The sequence below is a fragment of the Capra hircus genome, chromosome 1 (assembly GCF_001704415.2).
Source record: "Capra hircus breed San Clemente chromosome 1, ASM170441v1, whole genome shotgun sequence".
NCBI lineage: Eukaryota > Metazoa > Chordata > Mammalia > Artiodactyla > Bovidae > Capra > Capra hircus.
The window spans coordinates 124658022-124681485 of NC_030808.1; the positions used below are offsets into that span (position 1 = coordinate 124658022).

The 23464-nt window shown below is 41.0% G+C and overlaps 1 protein-coding gene across 1 annotated transcript in view; it reads left to right on the top strand.

The window, feature by feature from the left end:
• The window catches only part of SLC9A9 (solute carrier family 9 member A9), a 651206-nt gene that overhangs the window by 28843 nt on the left and 598899 nt on the right, over positions 1-23464 (top strand). The window contains exon 3 of the mRNA XM_005675475.2: positions 23374-23451. Coding sequence (XP_005675532.2) covers positions 23374-23451 — 78 coding nt within the window. The remainder of the gene's footprint in view (positions 1-23373; positions 23452-23464) is intronic.

The window sequence follows — 23464 nt, forward strand, 5'->3', positions numbered from 1 at the left end:
CCTGCTTTTGCATGGCTGAATAATTCGATTGCATGTTAATCCAATTATCCATCAGTGGACACCAGTTATTTCCATGTCTTGGTTATTGTAAATAATGAGACAGTGAACATAGGATTGCAGTTATCTCTACAAGATTGTAATTTCAACTTGGGGGGATATATTCTCAGAAGTGGGATTGCCAGATCATAATGTAGCCCTACTTTTCACTTTTTTTGAGAAACCGCCATACTGTTTTCCTTGCTGGCTGCACCAATTTACTTTCCCATAAACAATGTGCAAGTGTTCCTTTTTCTATTCCACATCCTGTGGAATAGAAAGGTAACACCTGTTACCTTTTGTCTTTTCTATGACAGGCCTTTTAACAACTGAAAGATGATATCTCCTATTTCTTTGTGCTTCTGACTTGCATTTCCTTGATTTAGTCATTGAACAAACATTTTCTTTATTCATTTAGTCATTCAACAACTATTTATTGGACACTATTCATATGCTAAGTACTCGTTTTAAGTGATGCAGATACAATAGTGAACAAGACAAAGCCCTCACTCTCATGGCCCTTAAATCCTAAGGGGGAGCTAGACAAGGTACGATTCAGTATAAGTATTTATAATCTAATGTCAGGAGAAAACATGCGCTATGAAGCCAGGTTAACAACATGAGAAGACAGCAAGAGAAGTGTATTTAGATATGCTTTACAGGGAAGCCCTCATTGAAAAGGTGAAGTTGGAGCCTAGATCTGAATGAATTTGGGAGTAAGCCATACAGAGATCAGAAAGAAGAAAACCAAACTGAATAATAGAAGATGTCTTTACTTTCTTGAGGTCAGTTTTTCCCTTTGCCAGTTCTTTGCTGTATTTTTCATGAATATCCAAGATCATTTTGTCTATAATAGAAGTTCCGGAAAAATTCTAGTCATTGTGACTGAGAAAGGTGGAGGAGAAGTAGAGAGATGTCAGCTTGGAATGGGCAGTGAAAATACAGAAAATGCAGAAATAACAGGAACGTCATGCCCCAAAGGCTGGCGGTCTTGACCTAACATCCAGGCCACTTTTGCAGTCTTGCCTTCAGGATGCATAGTCCAGATATGAAGGGGTTGTTTTGTGACAGTTTAATTGTAACCTGGAGCACTCCAAATGCGAGATTGGTAATTACCTTTGTTGTTGTTTAGTTGCTAAGTCGAGTCTGACTCTTTTGTGACCTCATGGACTGCCGCCCACCAGGCTCCTCTGTCCATGGGATTTCCCAAGCAAGAATACTGGAGTGGGTTGCTATTTCCTTCTCCAGGGGATGAACCCTCCTGCATTAGCAGGTAGGTTCTTTACCATTGAGCCACCAGGGAAGCCCAAGAATAACCCTAGACAGCTCTGTTAGACAGAATTTGGATTAAGTCTTTGCCACCTTGAATGCAGCTTGGCTTTTTCACACAGTGGTATGGACATGGCACTCAAAAATCCTTCTGACTTCCTTTCTTCTTCTTCACAGATCATCGCACATCATCACTCAGTGTTCTAAGGAAGCTGACTACTGGGACATTTATTTGTGGCATGATTGAATTCCAACCAGATGTCCAATTTTACTTCTTAACAAAAAACCTAGCTATTCAAATAATGTAAAAGCTGCTGGTGGCAGTGACCTCTTGGATGTCATGCGATTAGAGCACAGATTGTACTGATGTCTCTCACACTCTTGGTTAGCAAAGACAATGAGTCATGTGAAAGTCTATGGGTAGGATGAACACTGGCATTGGTGCACTTCCTAATGTGATAAAACTTGAGAAGAGGAGAGTGGCTATGGAGTAAAGGGAAAGCATCTCAGGTTCTGGACTTTGAGCCCAAGAAGGTATCCCTGACCACCATGGGGAGAAGCAACTGATATGCCCACCCATCTCCCAATCACTCCTTCCTCCCGACTGATGCCTGGTTTTGGACCATCTCAGGTCATCCATTTGCCTAGTTCCAGAAGGGTCTTAGTGGCATCACAGACACCTTTTTAGGAATGACAGGAGCCAGCGTGGCGGACCACAACATGGACTAGCATTTTGGGATGTTGAGTAGCCATCCACTTAGATATCAAAGTTCCCTGGTAGCTCAGATGGTAAAGAATCTGCCTGTAGTGCAGGAGACCAGATTCGATCCCTGGGTCAGGAGGATCCCCTGAAGAAGGGAATGGCTACCCATTCAAAGGATAGGTTTCCAAAGCTATTTTAGGGGGTTGTGGGTGACTGGGGGCTCTAAAGCTATTCTATTTCCTAGTCCTACTCAGTTCAAGATCATGGTGAAACATGTTCCGTGAGAGGCAATCTTTAAAAACTGACTTAAAACTTGTTATTTGATAATATTTTCTGTATTTACTAATGTTTTATATTAATTGTGTGTTACTTCCCTCGTGGCTCAGATAGTAAAGCGTCTGTCTACCATGCGGGAGACCCAGGTTCGATCCCTGGGTTGGGAAGATCCCCTGGAGAAGGAAATGGCAATCCATTCCAGGGCTATTGCCTGGAAAATCCCATGGACAGAGGAGCCTGGTAGGCTATAGTCCATGGGGTCGCAAAGAGTCAGACACACTGAGCGATTTCACTCACTCACTCACTATCTCAGAACAAAATACTCCTCATAAGTGAGCTTTCCAAAAAGCCCCAAAATATTATTCTTTTAAATATCAACACATACATGATAGGAAATGGCATGTATGAGACAGCATAATATGGTAAGAGCCCCATTCTGCAATCAAAATACTTGGGTTTAAATCTCTGGTCTACCTTTAGCCTGCTGGGAGACCTTCAGCATCTGACTTAATCCTTGATGCCTTTGTTTTGTCAAATGAGGCAGTACTAGTACCAACCTCAAAAAGTTATTATGAGAACTAAATGAAACAATTCATATAACCAGCTAATGTGCTTTAGCATTAATAAATCCTCAGTAAATATTACTTGTTATTATTGAGCATCAGGTACTTGCCAAGTAATTTAAAACACTGATTTCCAAACTTTGATATGTTCATCAGTTGAACTATTGAGGATGTGTACCTTATATTTGCCCATTTATTTGTAAATGACATGCACGTGCTATTGTACAATGTATTGTGTATATTATAAAGTAAAAGTGTTAGTCACTCAGTCATGTCTGACTCTTTATGACTACATGGTCTGTAGCCCACCAGGCTCCTCTGTCCGTGGAATTCTCCAGGCAAGCATACTGGAGTGGGTAGCCATTTCCTTCTCCAGGCAATCTTCCCAACTCAGGGACTGAACCCCATCTCCTGCACTACAGTCAGATTCTTTACCATTAGCGCCACCTAGGAAGCTCAGGTAATATTGCTATGAGAAAAGAGTATCAAACTACAATTTTTCAAAGGATGAGAAAAAATATAAAAAGTTTTTTGCACACTTAAGTGGATCCTCTGGTTCACTTCATAACATATGTACACCTCAACTTAAAGAGCAATAAACAGGTCATATTTTATTAAAATTTTATTTTTACTTTATTTTTGATATTTTTCTTGAAAAATTTTGCTCTTTTCTGAAAAATCTCACTGTATTCTGAGTCTCAGCAGCACCAATATGCACATGGGCTCTAGCCCTCGGCAGGGATGCTTTTAGGGGTTGTTAGCTTTGTGGAAACATTCAGTCCCACCCCAGGAGACCCCACATTACTAGTATCTAGTTCTAGCATCTTAAGGCTCCAGCTGATGTTCTCCCACTATATCTTAGCCCAGCTGTAAATTAATATTTATGTCTATGATGTTGGGTTACTGTCTGTCTTCTCACTAGACTTCAGGAGGGCAGGAACCAGCTCTGTCCACGGTCCATTGTGTTCCCAGCTCACAGCAGCGTGCCTGGCACCTGGCTGATATACTCTGTGGACCCTGGCAAGTGAGTGGATGATATAATGAAGTATCCATCTTTGCTTGTCAGTTGCTGCTTCTCACTGCTGCTCTGTCCTGTCTTTGCTGTTGGCCATTTTATTCCCAAGCATCTGTCACAGATTTCTCCTCAGAGTGAAGTACCAGGGCTCTGTGATGGTTGTTTTGCTACTCAGACAGTTGAATTGTTGGCAGTCTTTTTTTTTTTTTTTTTTTTGGTGGTTGTTTATTCATTATTGTGTTATGATTGCTTAACAATGTTGTGTTGCTTTCTGCTGTACAATGAAGTGAATCAGCCATATGTATACATATAGTCACCTCCCTCTTGAGCCTCCCTTATCTCCTCCCCCATATCACCCCTCTAGGTCACTGCAGAGCACTGAGCTGAGCTCAGTGCTGTACAGCAGGATCCCACTAGCGACCGGCTTTACGCACAATATTGTGTATGTCAATCCCCATCTCCGCGTTTATACCCCAGTCCCAACCCTCCATGTCCACTCATCTGTTCTCTGCATCTGTGTCTCTATTGCTGCCCTGCAAATGGGTTCCTCTGTACCATTTTTGTCTAGATCCCATATATATGTGTTAATATATGATATTTTTCTCTTTTCTAACTTACATCACTCTGTATGACAGACTCTAGGTTCATCAATATCTCTACAAATGACCTGATTTCATTCCTTCTAGATGGTAGCGTTATCTCCAAATAATTGATCAAGGATAGAGGGAGAGGGAGACAAGGAGCTGGGCACAGGAGAGACAAACAGAGAAGGAGGGAAAAAGGGAGGGAGAAAAAGAGATTCCTCGTGAAGACTTATAGTATGAGTGCATACAACTTAAAATGGATCTTTCAGTTCCTTTCCTGTTTGCTTTATTCCTTCTAAACCATTAAACTTAGGCAAGACTGCACATTTATCATTGCTGGTCTCTCACGAGTAATTATATAAGGTTCCATCCAACTGCGTTTCCTGGTTCTTCTCTAAGGTCATTAAGAAGCTCCTCATTAGTAGCTTACACAGCCCGAAGGCAGGGTAAACAGAAGTGGCACAGAGGGCTGAGAACAATCAGAAGGAGTAAGGACCTTGAAGAAGCTGTGCATTTATCTGGCTTGTCTCCTGATGCTATTTAAGCCTGTCTTGTGTTAGGGGTCTCCCAGCTGCTCCTCTCACATCCGTTTTTAGTTACACTAAGTCTCCTACAGACGAACCTTCAAGTTGTGAGCTTTCAAAGATGTGTATGTGCCTTTGTGTGTCCAATCATGTAAGTTAGTTCACGTGTGTACATCCTCTGCCAGAGATTGTGCTTTTGTATACTTAATAATACTGTAGAGAGTATCGTAGTAGTACAGTATCTTTATGTCAAGCCCAGGATGTCTGTAAGCAAGCGTAAAAACAGCAGTGACGTATCTGGTACTACTGTGCTTTTTAGGGTACTATACTGTAAGATTAAAAATGTTTGATCTTTTGTGCTTGTTTGTTTATATTATTTGGGTGAATAGTATAATAAATCTATTATGGTACAGTACTATACAGCTGGCTGTGGTAGTTGGGTATGTAAGTGCTGTGTGCTCAGTCATATTTGACTCCTTGCGACCTCATGGACCGTAGCCCACCAGGCTCCTCTGTCCATGGGATTCTCCAGGCAAGAATACTGGAGTGGGTTTCCATTTCCTTCTCCAAGTAGTTGAGTACCTAAGTAACTTTATATACTTATGAACATGCTCTCAGAACAGGACTCAGTTCTATGTAGGTGACTTACTGTATAAGGCTAACTGGACATGGTCTGATTTATAGAGTTCTGCCTCAGGTGGAGGTGTGTTGAATGAGGATGTCTCACAAATTCGGTTTCTTTTACTGTTGTTGCTGTTTGTTTGTGTCACATGGCATACAGGGTCTTAGCTCCCCAACCAGGGACCAAAGCTGTGCCCCCTGCAGTGGAAGCAGGACCACTAATCACTGGGCCACCAGGGAACTCCCCTCTACACCATTCTTTCTGACTATTGAGCTCCTAGAGCACTCAGAGGTAGAGTTTAGTGAGCAGGATGGTTAAGTGAGCTTGAGATCAATATCTTATGAATGGAAGAGGAAGGAAACCAGAGGGGGCCAAGGGAGAAGCTAAGCTATGATGCAGGCTTGACAATTTTTTCTAACTGCTTGGCAAGTTCTGAAGCTAGAATGGCTCTTCAGAGTCCTCTGCCATTGGACTGAGATGGCCTGGACTCTAAAACACCAAATCATTTTGTCTTTGGATGTGGGCCTCTCTGGAAAGGGACTTTGTGTGAGGCGGTTCTTTTCAGTCTTACCAGCCTCTGAAAGGATTGACATTCTAAGCAGCGGAGGTGAAAAGGCCTTCAGTGGAGGAAAAGCCCAGGATCTAACATACTGTAACCCTAACGGGGGAGGAAAATCTTTCTTTCTACCTGTCTAGGTTTTTGCCTTAGGGCCCTTGTAACAAAAGACAGATTAACAAGAGAAAGTCACACAGAAGTTTATTTCATATAGGCCTGAGAGAAATCTAGAGAATGAGCAATCCAAAGAGATGGCTTAGAATTCAGGCTTCAATACCATCCTCAGCTAAGATAAAGAAAAGTGTATAGGGGAGGCAAGTTTTAGGAAGGTGACCTGGAAATGTCTGGTGAACAAGGGTAAAACTGTTGTGCAGGTTTAAGTCTTTGCCTTTTTTATTGATAAATTTCATATGATTTAGACTTATTTTTCTCTTCCTGGTATCAAGCAGGAGACACCCTTACAAATGGAGGTTTCCTGTATGTAAATTTCCCTTGCTGTTGTTGTTGTCCAGTTGTATCCAGCTGTTTGCGACCCCATGGACTGCAGCACGCCAGGCCTCCCTGTCCCCCACCATCTCCCAGAGTTTGCCAAAGTTCATGTTCATTGCATCGGTGATGCTGTCCAGCCATCACATCCTCTGACACCCTCTTCTCCTTCTGCCCTCGATCTTCTCCAGCATCAGAGTCTCATCCAATGAGCCATCTGTTTGCGTCAGATGACCAAAATCCTGGAGCTTCAACTTCAGCATCAGTCTGTCAGGCGAATGTATCCTCCTCAGTTCTGTGTCATGTCAACAAAGATTTGGAGTGACGGACATTAAAGCCCTGGGTGTGTCATAGCTCTTGGGTCTTGGACAGACCATGTTATAGCTCTCAGGTCTCGAACAGACAAATCAGTGTTACAGCTCTGTGTTACAGTGCTATTTTATTTAGAAAATGGCAGGGAAATCCATCCTGGAGGCGTGAGGGCATATCGACCCAAAGACGTGAAGAGAAGAGAGCCCCAGCATGCCTGAGAGAGAGACCCCGGCCCTTTGGCTCCTCTTTTTGTATGTTTTTTTCTCCCCTGGGCCTGCCCTATATAAAGCGGGCTAGCCAGGAGTGTTTGTTCTACCCGAGGTCCTCACTCCGGTCCTCGGACCTTCCTTTGTTCTATTTTCGCAGGCTTTTCTCTTCCTTTTAGCCACCGCCATTCTGGACTCCTGTTTCCTATTCTAACTACCTAACAAGTCCTTCTAGTGAATATTCAGGGTTAATCTCCTTTACGATTGACTGGTTTGGTCTCCTTGCAGTCCAAGGGACTTTCAGGAGTCTTCTTGTGCACCGCAGTTCCAAGGCATCAATTCTTTGGCATTCTGCTTCTTTACAGTCCAGCTCTCACCACTGTACGTGACCACTGGAGAGACCATAGCCTTGACTCTACCAACCTTTGTCAGCAGGGCAATGTCTCTGCTTTTCAACACACTGTCCAGGTTTGTCATCGCTTTCCTTGCAAGAAGCAATCATCTTCTGATTTCATGGCTGCAGTCACTGTCCGCAGTGATTTTGGAGCCCAAGAAGAGGAAATCTGTCACTATTCCACCTTTTCCCCTTCTATTTGCCATGCAATAATGGGGCTAGATGTCATGATCTTAGTTTAATATTTAGTCTTAAGCCAGTTCATTCACTTTCCTCCTTCACCTTACAAAAGGGTAATTTCTGGTCTGTTTTCAGAGCATCTCCTTTGTCCACTCTTTCTCAAAATAATCAGTTCAAAATAATTCTATGTCTAAAAGGCAAGTTTTTTGGGGGAGGTTATGTAATAGATTCTGGTCTCCTATACCTTCCATAGTGTGAGAAGCTTTATATGTTTACGTAGGTCATGTGCTCAAGAAGAGTACCCAAATGATGAGTTAACACACAGCTGAAGTAAAAGAACGCAGTGGAGTACTAGAACAGGCTTGTCTGTTCTCTGAGAGCTGATTATTTATTTAATATCCAGAATCTTATAAGCCAGTTGATCAAACATTGGCAGCTTGAAATGGGTCATGGTGGGAGTATTTAGAAACCATCAACTGCTGCAAATCCAGGCTTTTAGGCTTTTTTCTCTCCCCAGAGAGATGATTTACCAGCATACCACTGAATATATGCCTACTCTTTGCATTTCTAGGAGAACTGGAAATATCCACACACCTCTTGTTTCATCTCACAAAAAAGTTTTTTTCTCACATGAGGCTTGTCTTAAAGTTCCACTGTTAGAGATTCCTACCTTCAGCTTGAACTAACTGCTTCTAGGGTGATACAGAGAAAAGCATAAGGATTTGTCTTAGTCCTTTTTGTCACCTGTAACAAAAATACCATATCCTGAGTGGCTTTAACAACAAACACTTATTTCTCACAGTTTTAGAAGCTGGAAAGTTCAAGATCAAGTCATCAGCATATTTGGAGTCTGGCGGGAGCTAACTTCCTGATTCATAGATGGCTGTCTTCCTGCTGTGTCCTTATGTGGCAGAAAGAATGAGAGCCCTCTCAGTTTTCTTTTATAAGGACATTAATCCCCTGTATGAGCGTTCTATCCTCATGACCTAATCACCTCCCAAAGGCCCCACCTCCTAAGACCATCATCTTAGGGGTTAGATTTCAACATATGAATTTTGACGAGACACAAATATTCAGTCCACTGCAGTTCTGCAATTACATCTTGGGCTGAATCCTGTCTCTGCCACTTCTAGCACTGAGACCTTGGAGAAGTTAACCTCTCATATTTTTCTTTATAAAACAGGGATCGGTCATACCCACTTTACAAAATGAATGAAAAAAGTTGTTAGAAGTGCTGTAAATATTACTCTTCTTCCTTAACATCTGCCCTTGGCAAGCATGGATTTCCCCCTTGGGACAAAGTTTGAAGTAGTTATGTTGAAGGAAGTTTGAAATTGTTTTTTTAATGCATCATTTTTAAGGTGAAAGCACTGTGTGAAAAACACATCATTTTAATTTTAAATCAAGCTGTTTGGCATCTATTTTCTGCTGATTTCAGCTCATCCCCTCTACTTCCCCCAAATCCCCTCAAGCATGCCTGCTGTGACTGGTCCTTGCTGATTCAGCCCTTCCCTGTCCAGCTTCCCCAAGCCAGTTGCTCCCTGCTGAGGCCTTATGATGGGGAAGCTGCATGCACAATTCAAACCTAAGGACTGAAAAAGATAATGGAAACTCAGAAAATTGTAAGGCAAAAAGAAACTCTGTGCGACTGTGATATTCCTATATATAATGAAGGTCAGAAAGCAGTTTCTTTTGCTCTATAATATTAAGATTGGCCAAGATGAATATCAGTTCCAGATGGAGAGGGAATCATTCTTGATGCACAGGCTTGTCTTTCCTTTTGCAGTCCTCACCCAGGTATTGAGGAATAAATACTCTCGGTGAGATGAAGAACCAAGCCTTTCTCATGTCCACCTGTCATTTTTTCTTCCCTTGCTGATATGAAGCCAGGAAGTCCCCTTGTCATGTTAATACCACTGCTAGTGGGGGTGATGGGAAGTGGGCAACTCACAGCAATATTATAAATATTAGTCGCTCAGTCGTGTCCGACTTTTTGCCACCCCATGGACTGTAGCCCGCCAGGCTCCTCTGTCCATGGGATTCTCTAGGCAAAAATACTGGAGTGGGTTGCCATTTCCTCCTCCAGGGGACCTTCCCAACTGTACATAAAGGAGACTTCATTAATGTGCATTAAAGGATACCCCAGGTTAACTGTCATAGAAAACTGTCTCTTGAGCTTTTAAATTCTATACCAATTCTCACAGCAAAGGGCAGGCCTATAGGGGACCAGCAGCCAATCCAAGCTATGTATAAGGAAATAAAGGCCAAGAGTCTGTCTAGAGTTAGCAATAGAAAACCATATCATTTGATTTTTTAAGCTATAACTCTTGTGTGTGAATGAGGGATGTGAGTATTAATTAAATCAGGACAACAGCTACTACCTGGGACTATTCTGGTTAAGCTGAAAGGTATAGTTAACTTAGTAAAGGGTCACAAAGGTAACAGAGGTAAGTTCATGTGTGAAGAATCTTGTTCAGAAACATAGGAGACTCTGTCCATTGGTGTCTAGATGCTGTAGCAATGATTTGGAAAATGTAGGTGGTCTTTATGTATTTGCAGCTAATGAGGACACATCCAGTAGTGGAGTGGGTAACCTGAACCCACAGGTGGGTGGAAGATGGACTATTTTAGTTAAGAAGCTAGTCCCTGGGGCCATATTACTTGGTTCGGGTGCTCCTTACCAGCTAAGTGATATTGGGTAAGATGGTTGGTTTCTCTGTGCTTCAATTATCTGTTTGTAAAATAGGATATTCCTAACTACTTGGTAGGATAATTGTGAGTTGCAAATGAGAAAAACTTGTAAAGCACTTAGAATAGTGCCTAGCTCATAGTAAATGTTCAAAGTACACTGTTAGTTTTATCATTATTGTTATCAACAAAACAATGGATTCACAATTAGAAGCTAAGATATGAGTACAAGTCTGGATACTTACAAGGTTTGTAACTGTAAAAGTCATGTAATTCTGAGCCTTGATTTCACCTCCATAAATGTGGGATGTTCACAGTACTTACCTCAAACAGTTGTTGCAAAGAAAATATGAGAGTCTATGTATGAAGGTGCTTTTTTTAAAAAAAATTATTACTTACTGTTATGATTAATTGACAAGTGGTAATAGCAGTCTATTAGTGAGGAAGATAGACCCTGAACTTCAGCCCTGCTTAAATTACAATAAATATGCATTCCCTTTTCAAAGATTGTTGTTATTTCCATTTTAGTCTCACCATTTTTCCATGAGGTGAACAGGTATCACCTCCATGTTTCAGAAACTGAGGCTCTGAAAACTTATGTGACTTGGTCATGATTGATTTGTGGCAGAACTGGTCTTAGGACAAGGTCTTCTGATTCTGAGTTCAGTGTACTTTCCACAACTCCATGCTGCCAACCTAAATATTTAGAATTATATAAATGTTCTGTTCTAAATTCTCCACTTAAGTTTGCCTGGGTTTGTAGACATTACCTGGGCTTCCCAGGTAGCGCTAGTAGTAAAGAATCCACCTGCCGTAAGAGATACGGATTTGATCCCTGGGTTGGGAAGATCCCCTGGCAACCCACTGCAGTATTCTTGCCTAGAAAATCCAATGAACAGGGAAGCCTGGCGGGCTACAGTCCATAGGGTCACACAGAGCTGGACAGGACTAAAGCAACTTAGCATGCATGCACACACATAGACATCACCTACCTCCAATGAAATACCAATGTTTATATCTGTCATTTTTGCATGTATAAATTTCACAATAGTGTATTTCTAACTTCTGGAATTTCAACTACTTGAAAAGTCATCATGGTTTTGTGGTATGAGAGTCTCACAATTTCTCAGTGATATTAATAATTCATGATTATCATTACAAGGAAAAATATTTACATTCATTTTACATATTTTCCTTATGTGATTTAAATCAGGTGGTCTCTAAAACTTTGTAACTTGCTTTATTTATATTCAAACCCTAACCTTTCCTCAGGCTGTTAAAATTTTAGGGTAGACAGCCAATTATAAAACTTTAGGAGAAAATGTATTTATGACATCAGGATAAGGAAAGATTTTTTAAAGAAGTTATCAAAAGCTGAATCGAAGTGAAAAATGGAATAAATTTTACTACATTAAAATGAAAAACAATGGCATGAAAAAGACACCAGTGACAAAGTTTAAAAAATGTTAAAACGTTTAAGAAGGTTAGAGAATAGCAGAATATGTTTGAAATGTAAATAACCAAAACTGAATAGTAACTGTATTGTATGAAGAATTAATAAACAAGAAAAAGTCATACTGGGTAAAAGATATGATCCAAAAACTCATTAAAGATATATCACAAAAGACCAAAACACACACAAAATATACTTATTTCATTAGTAATGGGAAATGCAAAGAAAACAGTAATATTAAGCAGCCCTGACTGGTAAAAATTGGAAATTTATTAATGCTAAGCATTGGTTAGAATGTGGGAGAATGCTCCTATACTCTTCCATAGAGTGTAAATTGGTGTGACCACTTTAAAGTAACTTCAGTCTAGTAAAGTTGAAGATTCGGCATCCAGCAATCTACCTTTAGTATTTTCCACTTCTAGAGAACTTCACACACATTATATGCAAAGGCTTAAGTGCAGGAATATCTACTGCATTATTTCTAGACATAGTGAAAAATAGGAAACAACCTGATTGCCCTGATCTCTTGTTAGAGAAGGGAAAAAACAATCATGATATATTCATCCTACAGAAGGCTATACTGCAGTTTCAGCACATGGGCAAGATCCACTTGTATTAATATAGGTAAGTTGTTAAAAAAAATTCTAAATGTAAAAAGCAGGATATAAAAGGTTGGTGTTGTGTGTTTAGTCAATTTAAGCCATGTCCAACTCTTTTGTGACCCCTTGGACTGTAGCTCACCAGGCTCCCCTGTCCATGGGATTTCCCAGGCAAGAATACTGGAGTGGGATGCCCTTTTCTTTCTCCAGGGATCTTCCTGACCCAGGGAGACAACCTACGCTTCCTGCATTGCAGGCAGATTCTTTACCACTAAACTACCAAAGAATACCATACAAAAGGCTATTTATAGCTAAATTTCTGTAAAACTTAAAGATGCACAAATAATAGTAATCATTTCTGTGGATACCTGTAAATGAAGTATAAGAACACAGTCATGGAAGAAAAGAACACTCCCTAACTTCAGGGTATTGGTCACTTCTGGGGAAGGGGGAAAGAAGGGTCTTTAACTCTGACATATCATTTGAAACTTGTTTAAAGCAAAATTAAGAACATACTATAATAAAAAGAGGAAGAGCTCTGGTCTAGAATTTTTAAGTTCAGTGGTGCCTCTGAGTGAAACCTTGACATTTCACATGTTCCTTGAACTTTCTAGGGGACAATATTAGGTCAGGGTCTGCTTCAAATAAAGCAGAGGAATGCTTCATTCAAAGAAAATCTGAAAACCCTTCTCAATGTGTAAAACAAATGAAATCAAAATTGCTCAGGCAGAACCGGAGGGCAGAGCCACGGTGGAGACCAGCACCCTTGTTCCCACATCCCATCACCACCACTCCCTCTGCAGGGCCCAGGAATTGACAGAGATCAGTTTGCAAACGGACACGACTGAGCGACTGAACTGAACTGAACTGAAGACAGGTGACCTCTCAGGCAGCTTCTCCCTCTGACTGCCTGTGGCACTATGTATTTCTTAATAAACAGCCTGCATGAGGTAGAGCCTGTTTCACTGAGGAGTCCCTGCCACATAAAAGGGCCCAGCAGAAAACCATCTGGAGGAACAGAAGAATGCTTTTCACTGTGCATAACTATCTCCTAAGTCCATTCTGAAGAAGATCAGCCCTGGGATTTCTTTGGAAGGAATGATGCTAAAGCTGAAACTCCAGTACTTTGGCCACCTCATGTGAAGAGTTGACTCAATGGAAAAGACTCTGATGCTGGGAAGGATTGGGGGCAGGAGAAGAAGGGGATGACAGAGGATGAGATGGCTGGATGGCATCACTGACTCGATGGACGTGAGTCTGAGTGAACTCTGGGAGTTGGTGATGGACAGGGAGGCCTGGCGTGCTGTGATTCATGGGGTTGCAAAGAGTTGGACACGACTGAGCAACTGAACCGAACTGAACCTGGCTGCTCCACAAATTTGGAGTTTGAGAGAAAGATTTCTTTCCATATTCTTTTTAAATTAATTCATTATCTTTTTGCTGCTTATCTTGCTTCCTTGGGGCTTCCCTGGTTGCTCAAACTTCTGCAGTGCTAGAGACCCAGTTCAATCCCTGGGTTGGGAAGATTCCCTGAAGAAGGGAATGGCTACCCACTAGTATTCTTGTCTGGAGAATTCCATGAACAGAGGAGCCTGGTTCAGGCTACAATCTATAGCGTCTCAAAGAGTCAGATACAACTGAGTGACTAGCACACACGCACGTGCGCGCTACACACACACACGCACACACACACACACGCACACACTCACACCACTTACTTACCTCCCTAAACTTAAGCCTTCACCATTCTTTGTCCTGATCTGCTCCCCTGCTTCCTTCTTTCTTAGCCTTTATCCTTTTGTTTTTCCTTCATCTCATCCTAGAGCCAGTTATTGGACTCCTGAAAGTGCTTGACACAACCTCCCAAATGAAGGTTCTAAACCCACTGCTTCTACATTCCATCACTCACTTTTTCCTTTACTCCCTGTATCCATTTCTTGATTGGAATCAATTGAAAAGGATTGACAACCACTTCCTAATTATGAAATTCAAAGGATTCTCCTCAGTCCTTGAAATTCTTTTCTTAGTCATTGATATTGGGCTGAAGAGTCAGTGGCTCCTTGGTTATTCATCTCCTCAGTCAACCAGATGCAAAAACACAGGTTCACTTTTGATTTTCTATTTTTTGTTGTTTTTAGTTGATCGGTTCTGTCTGACTCTTTTGTGACCTCATGAACTGTAGCCCTCTAGACTCCCCTCTCCATGAGATTTTCCAGGCAGGAATACTGAAGCAGGTTGCCATTTCCTTCTCCAAGGGATCTTCCTGACCTAGGGATTGAACCCACAGCTGCACTGCAGGCAGATTCTTTACTGCTAAACCACCAGGGAAGCCCCTTTCTATTTTTGCTTCTCTGTTTATTGAGTTTCAGGCAAGTAGAAAATAATGGAGCAAAGCATATCCCAAATGCAGTGCTAAGAAGCTGTTTTGAAAAATTATTGCTTAGATGGTGATGGACAGGGAGGCCTGGCATGCTCGATTCCTGGGGTTGCAAAGAGTCGGACACGACTGAGCAACTGAACTGAACTGAAGCTCCCATTAAACTGGGTGTATTTTTACCCAAGTCTGATAGTCTTGTCCAGGGAACAGCACCTCCTTCTTATACCACACTTCCCCTTAGTTTTCTGTGGCCCTGACCCTCTTCCTGCTTGTCTCATGATTGCTCACTCATTGTCCTTTCCCATGATAGTACCCCCTCTTCCCACCCCAGGGTCTGTTCTTGATTTTCTTCTCTTTCCTATAGTACGTACTCCTTCAAAGATCCCGCCTATGCTTGACAAATCCTTTCCTCTCTGCTGATGATTTTGAGTCATTTCTCCTTGGCCCACCTGTCCCCAAGCATGTATTTCCAAGTGTTTCACAGATACCTCAGACTCAGGGAACCAAGACTTCAATTAGTCCTGAGCTTTTCTGACTCCTCTTACCTCTGCCAGGTCAGCTCCTCTTCAATCATTTTTTATTCAGCCATACTCCTAAGTGCAAAAATATTGGTTCCTTCTGGGGTTTTTTTAAATTATTATTTTTGCCTCTCTATTTTACCTGCAAGCTCTGCTGCTTCTCCTTGCCATATGCCTGGCTTATTCTCAGTAAATATTGTTGAATGAATGGATGTCTCCTGGGTTTGTTTCTTTCTTTCCATTCTGTGATAACCACCTTCATTCACATTGTTGTTATGTTGTGCTCAGTCTGGCAACTGTGGCTTGATAATGGTTTCCCTTCATCCAGGCCAACACTGAGGGCCCTTCAAACCAATCTACCTGAGACATCTTTTTTTGGGGTGAATTACTTCAATTTATTTTTTGACTAGGTAATGCATTCATGTGGCTCACATTCAAAAGGTACAAAAGGGTATGTTGAAATCTTAAAGAAGTTATTCAGTATCATCTCTTTTGCCCATCTGAGTTTTTAGTTGATAGTATTTATTAAAATTTTTGTTGTTGCTGAGGTAGAGTTGCCCATCTGATTTTATAACTAGTTGAGACATAGATACAACAATAAGAAAGATGGAGATCAAAAGCTAGCTAAAATAATGAGGCTCAGTTTGTAAGCTGGCTTGCTCATCTTTAGCCCCAGAATTAGAAAGACTTATCAAACCAGCCACAGATCCAGCTGGACAGAAAACCTTCCCTATGTTCGGGAGGAGCTAGGGGCATCCACTTTGAGCAAACAGGCTGATTTCAACATGGAGAGAGAGGAGGCTGAGATGCACACTCTCAATTTCTTTTCTCCAACTTAGATTGGTCACTCTCTGTGTCCTGGGGAGGATGAGTGAAAGATGAAATGAGGGCCAGGAGTATTGAATCCTGCACGGTGCTCCCCAGCTGATGTGCTAATGGATTACAGCTGCTCCACAGGCTTTAAATCCCTTCATCCTTGGGCTGAGGATGGTCAGAGTCCCAGTCTCATCCTTTTAGCCCTGAATTGTCTTACCAGGACCCTAATTTCCCCACAGTTTCCTCCACTGACCAAATATAATCACTTTCTGTGTGTATGTATTGATGGCAAAAATCCTGGATGCACTGCGCTAAGCAGCAGTCATCTCTGTATCTCTAGATAAAAGCCAGGGGAAAGAGAGTCATCCTTCACTAAGTAAATGCAAAAAAGCCTTCTCCAAGCCACCCCCCTTCCTGCCACCAAGTTCTAATCCCTGGTCTCCCCAGAGGCAACTGATTGTATATATATAACATGGTAACAATGGTGGTTTAGTCACTAAGTTGCGTTTGACTCTTGTGACCCCATGGACTATATAGCCCAATAGGCTCCTGTGTCTGTGGAATTCTCCAGGCAAGAATACTAGAGTGGGTTGCCATTTCCTTCTCCGGGGGATCTTTCTGACTCAGGGATCGAACTCAGGTCTGCATTGCCTGTGAATTCTTTACCATCTGAGTCACCAGGGAAGCCCCATATATAACATATATGATGGTATATATACAATTTATAATATATACAATTTACAATAGTATGTGTATGCACACACACACACATATATATAATATGCAAGTAAATATTCTACACTTCGTCCTTTTCCACACAAATCTTGGAACAGGCCAAAACTTTAACAGACTACCCCCAGATCTCAATGTGAGGTGACGTGAAAGTCACTCAATCATGTCCGACTCTTTGCAACCCCATGGACTATACAGTCTATGGAATTCTCCAGGCTAGAATACTGGATTGGGTAGCCTTTCCCTTCTCCTGGGGATCTTCTGAACCCAGGGATCGAATCCAGGTCTCCCACATTGCAGGCAGATTCTTTACTAGCTGGGACACAAGGAAGCCCAAGAATACTGGAGTGGGTAGCCTATCCCTTCTTCAGTGGATCTTCCCAACCCAGGAATCAAACCCAGTGTCTCCTGCATTGCAGGCAGATTCTTTATAGGCTGAGCTATTAGGGAAGCCCAGATCTCAACAACTTAGTACACTAAAGTTTATTTATTGCTTGTGTTCAAATCCACTGTGGCCTTTGCAGTCTTCTCCAGGGGCCAGTAATCATCCCCAGCTTCCTTTAAACTAGTGGCTCTGCCACTCCCTAGTATTTGGGACCTCTGCCAGATGTTCCGTGGAAACTAACAATGGCAGAAAGACAGGGAACATAGGAGATCTAGGGGATTTTAGAGACCAGGGTTGGAAATTACTTATATTACTGTTATCCATATTCAACTGGTCAGACCTTTGTCATATGTCACGCGTGATGACAAGGAAATGTAGTCTAGGTATCTGGCGAGGACAGAAAAGAAAAGGAGTGTGGTGAGGACACAGCAAGATTTATTACACATGCCAGATGGACTGTTTTACACCTTGCTGTTTTAGCTTCACAACGAATTTTAGAAAGCAGCCATAACAGTTCCTAGACAGTTTCCTCAGCCTTTCTAACAGTTGCATAGTATTCAGCTTTACAGATTGTAGTTGTCCTTTGAACAACACAGGTTTGAACTGTGTGGGTCCACTTATGTGCAGATTTTTTTTCAATAGCAAATACCACAGTCCTACATGATCCACAGTTGGGGGAATCTGCAGAGTCAGCACCATAGATAAGTAGGAATTGCAGAAAGAGGAGAATCTCGTATACAGAGGGCCAACTGTGAGTTATACCCAGATTTTCGAGCACGGGGAGTCGGCACTCCCCTACTTTGATCAAGGGTCAGCTGTATACTGTGATTTATTTCACCAGTCTGTGCTCAGTCATCCTCAATGGTTTTTTTTCCCCCCCATTCATTCATCTGCAATGAATACTCTCATCCTTATGGCATTCCACACATGTGCAAGCATATCTGCAGGATAAATTCTCAAATTAGGTGTTGCTGAATCAAATAGTATGGATATTTGACATTTTGATAGCTGTTGCTAAATTACCATACTAAAAAGTTACACAAATTTGTACTCTCAATAGCCATTTTATTGTTCAATCCTGCTGGGTAAAACATTTCTACTTTTCTCCGTGTTTGAATAAATATTTCTGTGCCTTGGGCCTCCAGTCCTCAATCCATTGCATCAACAGTTTCTTTCATTTCAGTTCAGGTACAGTGACCATTTCTTGAGAAACAATCAGTGTTGGGTACCAAGTAGACCCCTTTACATCTCTTACATCTAATCATGAAAAGCAAGTCTAGGAAGTAGGCAAATTACAAATGAGGAAACTGAGGCTCAGAGAGATTAAGTAAGTAGACTAAGCTCATCTAATTTGTAGGTGGTATATTTTCATTATATATTCTGAAATTATTCATCTTTTACCCTCTCTGGTATACTTCTCACACCAAAGCATAACCTAGGGCAGAGGAAAGGAAATGTTCATTCTTATGTTGTCTAGAGCTGCCTTCCCTGAGCAAGCTTTCTTTGAAGTCTTTTATATATATTAAAAATGCATGCAAGTTTTGATTTTCACTTCTAAATATATCTGCATGCTGAAAATATTCAAAATATTTCAAACTACTTGCTCTTAAGTATAACTGAAACTTCAGGAAGCTGCCAGTTTCCCCTGTGGCTTGGTGAACCCTGGCCCAGTGCTCCCCGGGCAGACAAAGGAGCATGGTTTTGTATGTTGGTGCCCCATGGAGAGGCTTCTATTCATCCTTCAAAACCCAGCTCATGTGCTGCTTCAAGATCAAGGCTCCCTGCAGGGTCAGCAAGCCCAGAGTGCTATCTGTCTTCTAAAGAACTCTGGATTGCAGCAGAGAAGGGGCTCACTAGATTTCTAATGGACAAATCATTGCAGATAAGCAAACACATTATTGTGTTAACTACTTTCATTTTTCCAAAGGAGTTGGGAATTGCCAAAATAATGAAGCCTATTTCTGAGTGCCAACCTCTCTTAAACACTCCTAGATCTTGGTTTAAGCAATTATATTAGCCCGGTTCTCAACTGAAAAGCACACATTTAGTTTGCCCAGGCATACACATTTAGTTTGCCCCTGCATACACACCCTGTTCCCAGTGATATCCCTGTCACATTGATTGACACTGGGCATGCCTTTCATTTCTTCTCCTGTCTCTGGAAAAAGGGCATAATTGCATCTGCCAGCTACCATGCAGGAATGCTGTCAGAGTTGATGAAACAATGTTTTTAAAAGGCCTCTTTGGAAGTAATATGCCACATAAATCACAGTCCCCCATTAAAGTGGCTATTTTAGTGCTTATTTAGTTAGTAGTTGCATAGAACACATACTTTTTCCCAGGTAATTCATGTTGAGTCACTGGATGCCTTAATACTTAGGCCCAAACAGAATTTTGTATCTATAACCTTCTGATGAACTTGAGAGCTGAACTTGGTAGCTTTCCTTTCTACTCTTGGAAGTTTTCAAGTTGATTATCTCTCTGAAAGTAAGTCTGGGCCATTCCTAGCCAAACACTCGTGCATATCAGAGATAATAGATAAAGCTACCACATCCTTGTACTGGTTGAACATATTGGTATTTTTCTGTCTCATACTATCTGGTATTTTAAGAATTGAATCCCAGTATTTTAAAATCTCAGTTTTCATGAAGGATTCATAATTCTACCATTTGAGTTGCAGGTCTGTTGCTCCAAATTAATCATTCCTTATGTAGGGCAATAAACCATCTAAAAACCGAATGGTGTGAACTTTTAAATTCTAGTACCTGTCTGTAAATATACTGCCCAATAGTTACTAGCCACAGAAAAATAAAAATTTCAGTCCCTCTGTTCCAGTAGTCTCCAGTTCAGTTGCTCAATAGATCATATGACCCATGACTGCTCTACTGGGCAGGACAGTAATAGAATACTTCCACCATCACATAAAGTTCTGTTGGACGGTGCTGGTCTCTAAAACTTGTATTTTAAGACTAGTGTATTTGGCTGAAAGATGTTTAACTTTCTGTCCTTCCAGTTCACACCTGTCTTAGATTTTTTCCCCCTCATACTATAATGAAAAATTTTAGTTGTTTGGGCTTTTAAACCAGTCTCACCTCCAAGGCCATGATTTGAACACAAAGTTTGAGGAAAATGACATGTGGAACCGCCATCTGGAGGCTGGTGCAGTGGCAGATCCAGCCACTTCTGAGAAATTATCTGGGTTTGGAGTTACTCCCAGAACTCTGATTTAGCAGTTCCTAAGCTTATAGCAAGTCTGAAAGGAACACAAATCTGTTTTGTATATACAAATAAATCCTCGTACTCTGCATGCCATTCTCAGCCTGCCAGTTTCATCTGGCTGCTCCAGAAAATATAATTCAATAGCACATTAGTTAACCTGCATGCAGGGAATGGGGCACTCTGATTATTGAAATGTTCTGGTTGAGTGATTAACCTGATTTTTGCAGAAAAACTGCAGAGGCGAGGGATTTTCTCCCCAAGATGTTGTGCCACTGTAATCCTCTCTTCCAGATGATCACAGATCACAGCTATATGGTTTCACTCCTCCAGAACACAGAAATACATCTCTTTGCAAAAGCTTTCAAATATGCAATTGATAGACTCTTGAAGAGGCCTCAAAAATAGATCAATAATGGTGTTTTATATAATTTTAGGAAAAAGAATAAACTTAGAAGGAGAAGTAATCTCTTTGCCCAAATATTGCACAGTTGTAACACTTAAGAGTTCCTGACAATGGGGCTGGTGCTGCTGCTGCTAAGTCACTTCAGTCGTGTCCGACTCTGTGCGACCCCATAGACGGCAGCCCATCAGGCTCCCCCTTCTCTGGGATTCTCCAGGCAAGAACACTGGAGTGGGTTGCCATTTCCTTCTCCAAGGCATGAAAGTGAAAAGTGAAAGTGAAGTCACTCTGTTGTGCCCGACCCTTAGCGACCCTATAGACTTCAGCCCACCAGGCTCCTCCGTCCATGGGATTTTCCAGGCAAGAGTACTGGAGTGGGTTGCCATTGCCTTCTCCGACAATGGGACAGTTTCTTCAAATCATATAACTTTATATATTATTTCAAATATTTAATTTTCTTTAGTAATGAATTCTTAAAAGTGCTTACTAGATGTTAGGCAATGCTGCAAGAGCTTTACAAGTATTAATTCACTTAATTTTTCCGACCACCTTAGAAATTAGGTATAAAATTTTTGTATTCATCTTAAAGATGAAGAAACATGAGAGGCACAAGAAAGCTATGGATGGTCCAAGCTGATCTACCTGAATGCTCACTGGTCCAAGAGGTTGTAGCATCAGTGAGAGAATAACTAGGTTTATAAGTAGGCACCCAACTGAGTTACATGGCTCCTACTTCCCCAGCCTACCGCTTCCCAAATATTAGATGAGTAGAATCAAGGAGCCAGTGTGGGGAAGGGAGAAGAGGGACTCTGGCCATGCTCAGTTAGGCCCAAAGTAAATAGTGGAGTTAAGAAAAGCTTTTCTTAATTTTTACTTAAGTAATTCTTACCTGTGATATGTAAGGTTTTTAGGGAGATATATATCAATATCAATATCAATATCAATATCAATATATATATTAATTATTATATATATATAATTAATTCCCTGGTAGCTCAGATGGTAAAGAATCTGCTTGCAATGTGGGAGACCTGGGTTTGATCCGTAGTTGTGGAAAATCCCCTGGAGAAGGGAATGGCAACCAGTGTTCTTGCCTGGAGAATTCCATGGGTAGAGGAGCCTGGTAGGCTACAGTCCACAGGGTCACAAGAGTCAGACACAATTGAGTGACTAACGTTTTCACTTTTTCATAATTCACTCTATTTTAATAGATTTGGCTTTCAAAGGCAATTAATTTTTTCCCAATTGAGAAAAATATATCGAGCAATAAGCTAGCCCTGGGAGGGATGAAAGCAACACAGAATTGACCAAGGTATCATTGCGATCCTCGATGGCTTCCCAGTCTAATGGAGAAAGCAGTCAAACAGAAACTGATAAACTATGTTAGGAAACATATGCTACAAGGGAGGGTACAGAATGCTGAAAGGGCACAGAAGAAAGTACAGTCGGTTTTGACTGGGGAAATCAGCATGCTTCAGAGAGAAGTAGTTTTTGAGAATCAGCTTCAGAATGAGTAAGAATTCGGGCAAAAAGGTATAGAAAGTGTAGTTGTGAGACCTGTACGTCTGAAAGGTTTTGATGAGTGTTGTAATGGTAAGAAGGCCTTAGTGGAGAAATACTGAATGGCAGTGTATGTGTGTGTGTGTGTGTGTGTGTGTGTGTGTGTGTGTGTGCGCGCACGCACGTGTGTGTGTGTGTGTGTGTGCATGTGTGCGCGTATGAGAGTGAGAGACGGAGTGTGAGAGAAGTAGAGAAGAAGAAGATGAATCTAAGGAAGGTTTTAAAGATTAAATTAGTTTTCATTTTCAGACTACTCAGCACAGAGCATGTATTGGATTCAAGAATTTCTACATCTCATTTCATCATACTTCACACTAAGGAATTTTTGCCAAGTTTATTTTAGCATTTAAGTAAAAGCCAATAAACAAATACTAGAAAAATCCTGTTTCTCTTTCAAATGTGTTTTCCAGAGTCTGGAAAATATTTTGAACTTTGGAATAGGATAAAGTAGGGAAAACTAAGACTAAATTTCTAAAAATGTTTGATTTGGGAAAATTTTAAATAAATCCTGTCAGAAGCTAAAATGTTTGAATACTACCAATCCCCTCAACTAGAAAAAAATAAAATAGAATAAAAGCATTTAAAATATGAAGAATGAATAGCTAATCAAAATAAAAGCAGAAAATTTTCTTTGCCTAGAAAGGTTTCATTCAGATTTTATGTTGTTCATATTAGCTACAGAATGGAACATAAGTTTTACATTTAAAATATTACTTTATAAGTTACACTCAATCATAAATTTCTAAGTTTGCATTTTCTCTTATTTTCATCTCTATTAATTTAATAGCATGTTGCTATGTCTCATACAACTTTAGCAAAGGCAACTATAACTTTTTTAAAATTTATTTTTATTAGCCCAAAAGAGCATCTTCCTAACTACATATTTGTCCTTTTTGGCAGATGACATTTGATCCAGAAATCTTCTTCAATGTTTTACTGCCACCAATTATATTTCATGCTGGATATAGTCTAAAGAAGGTAAATATACAGT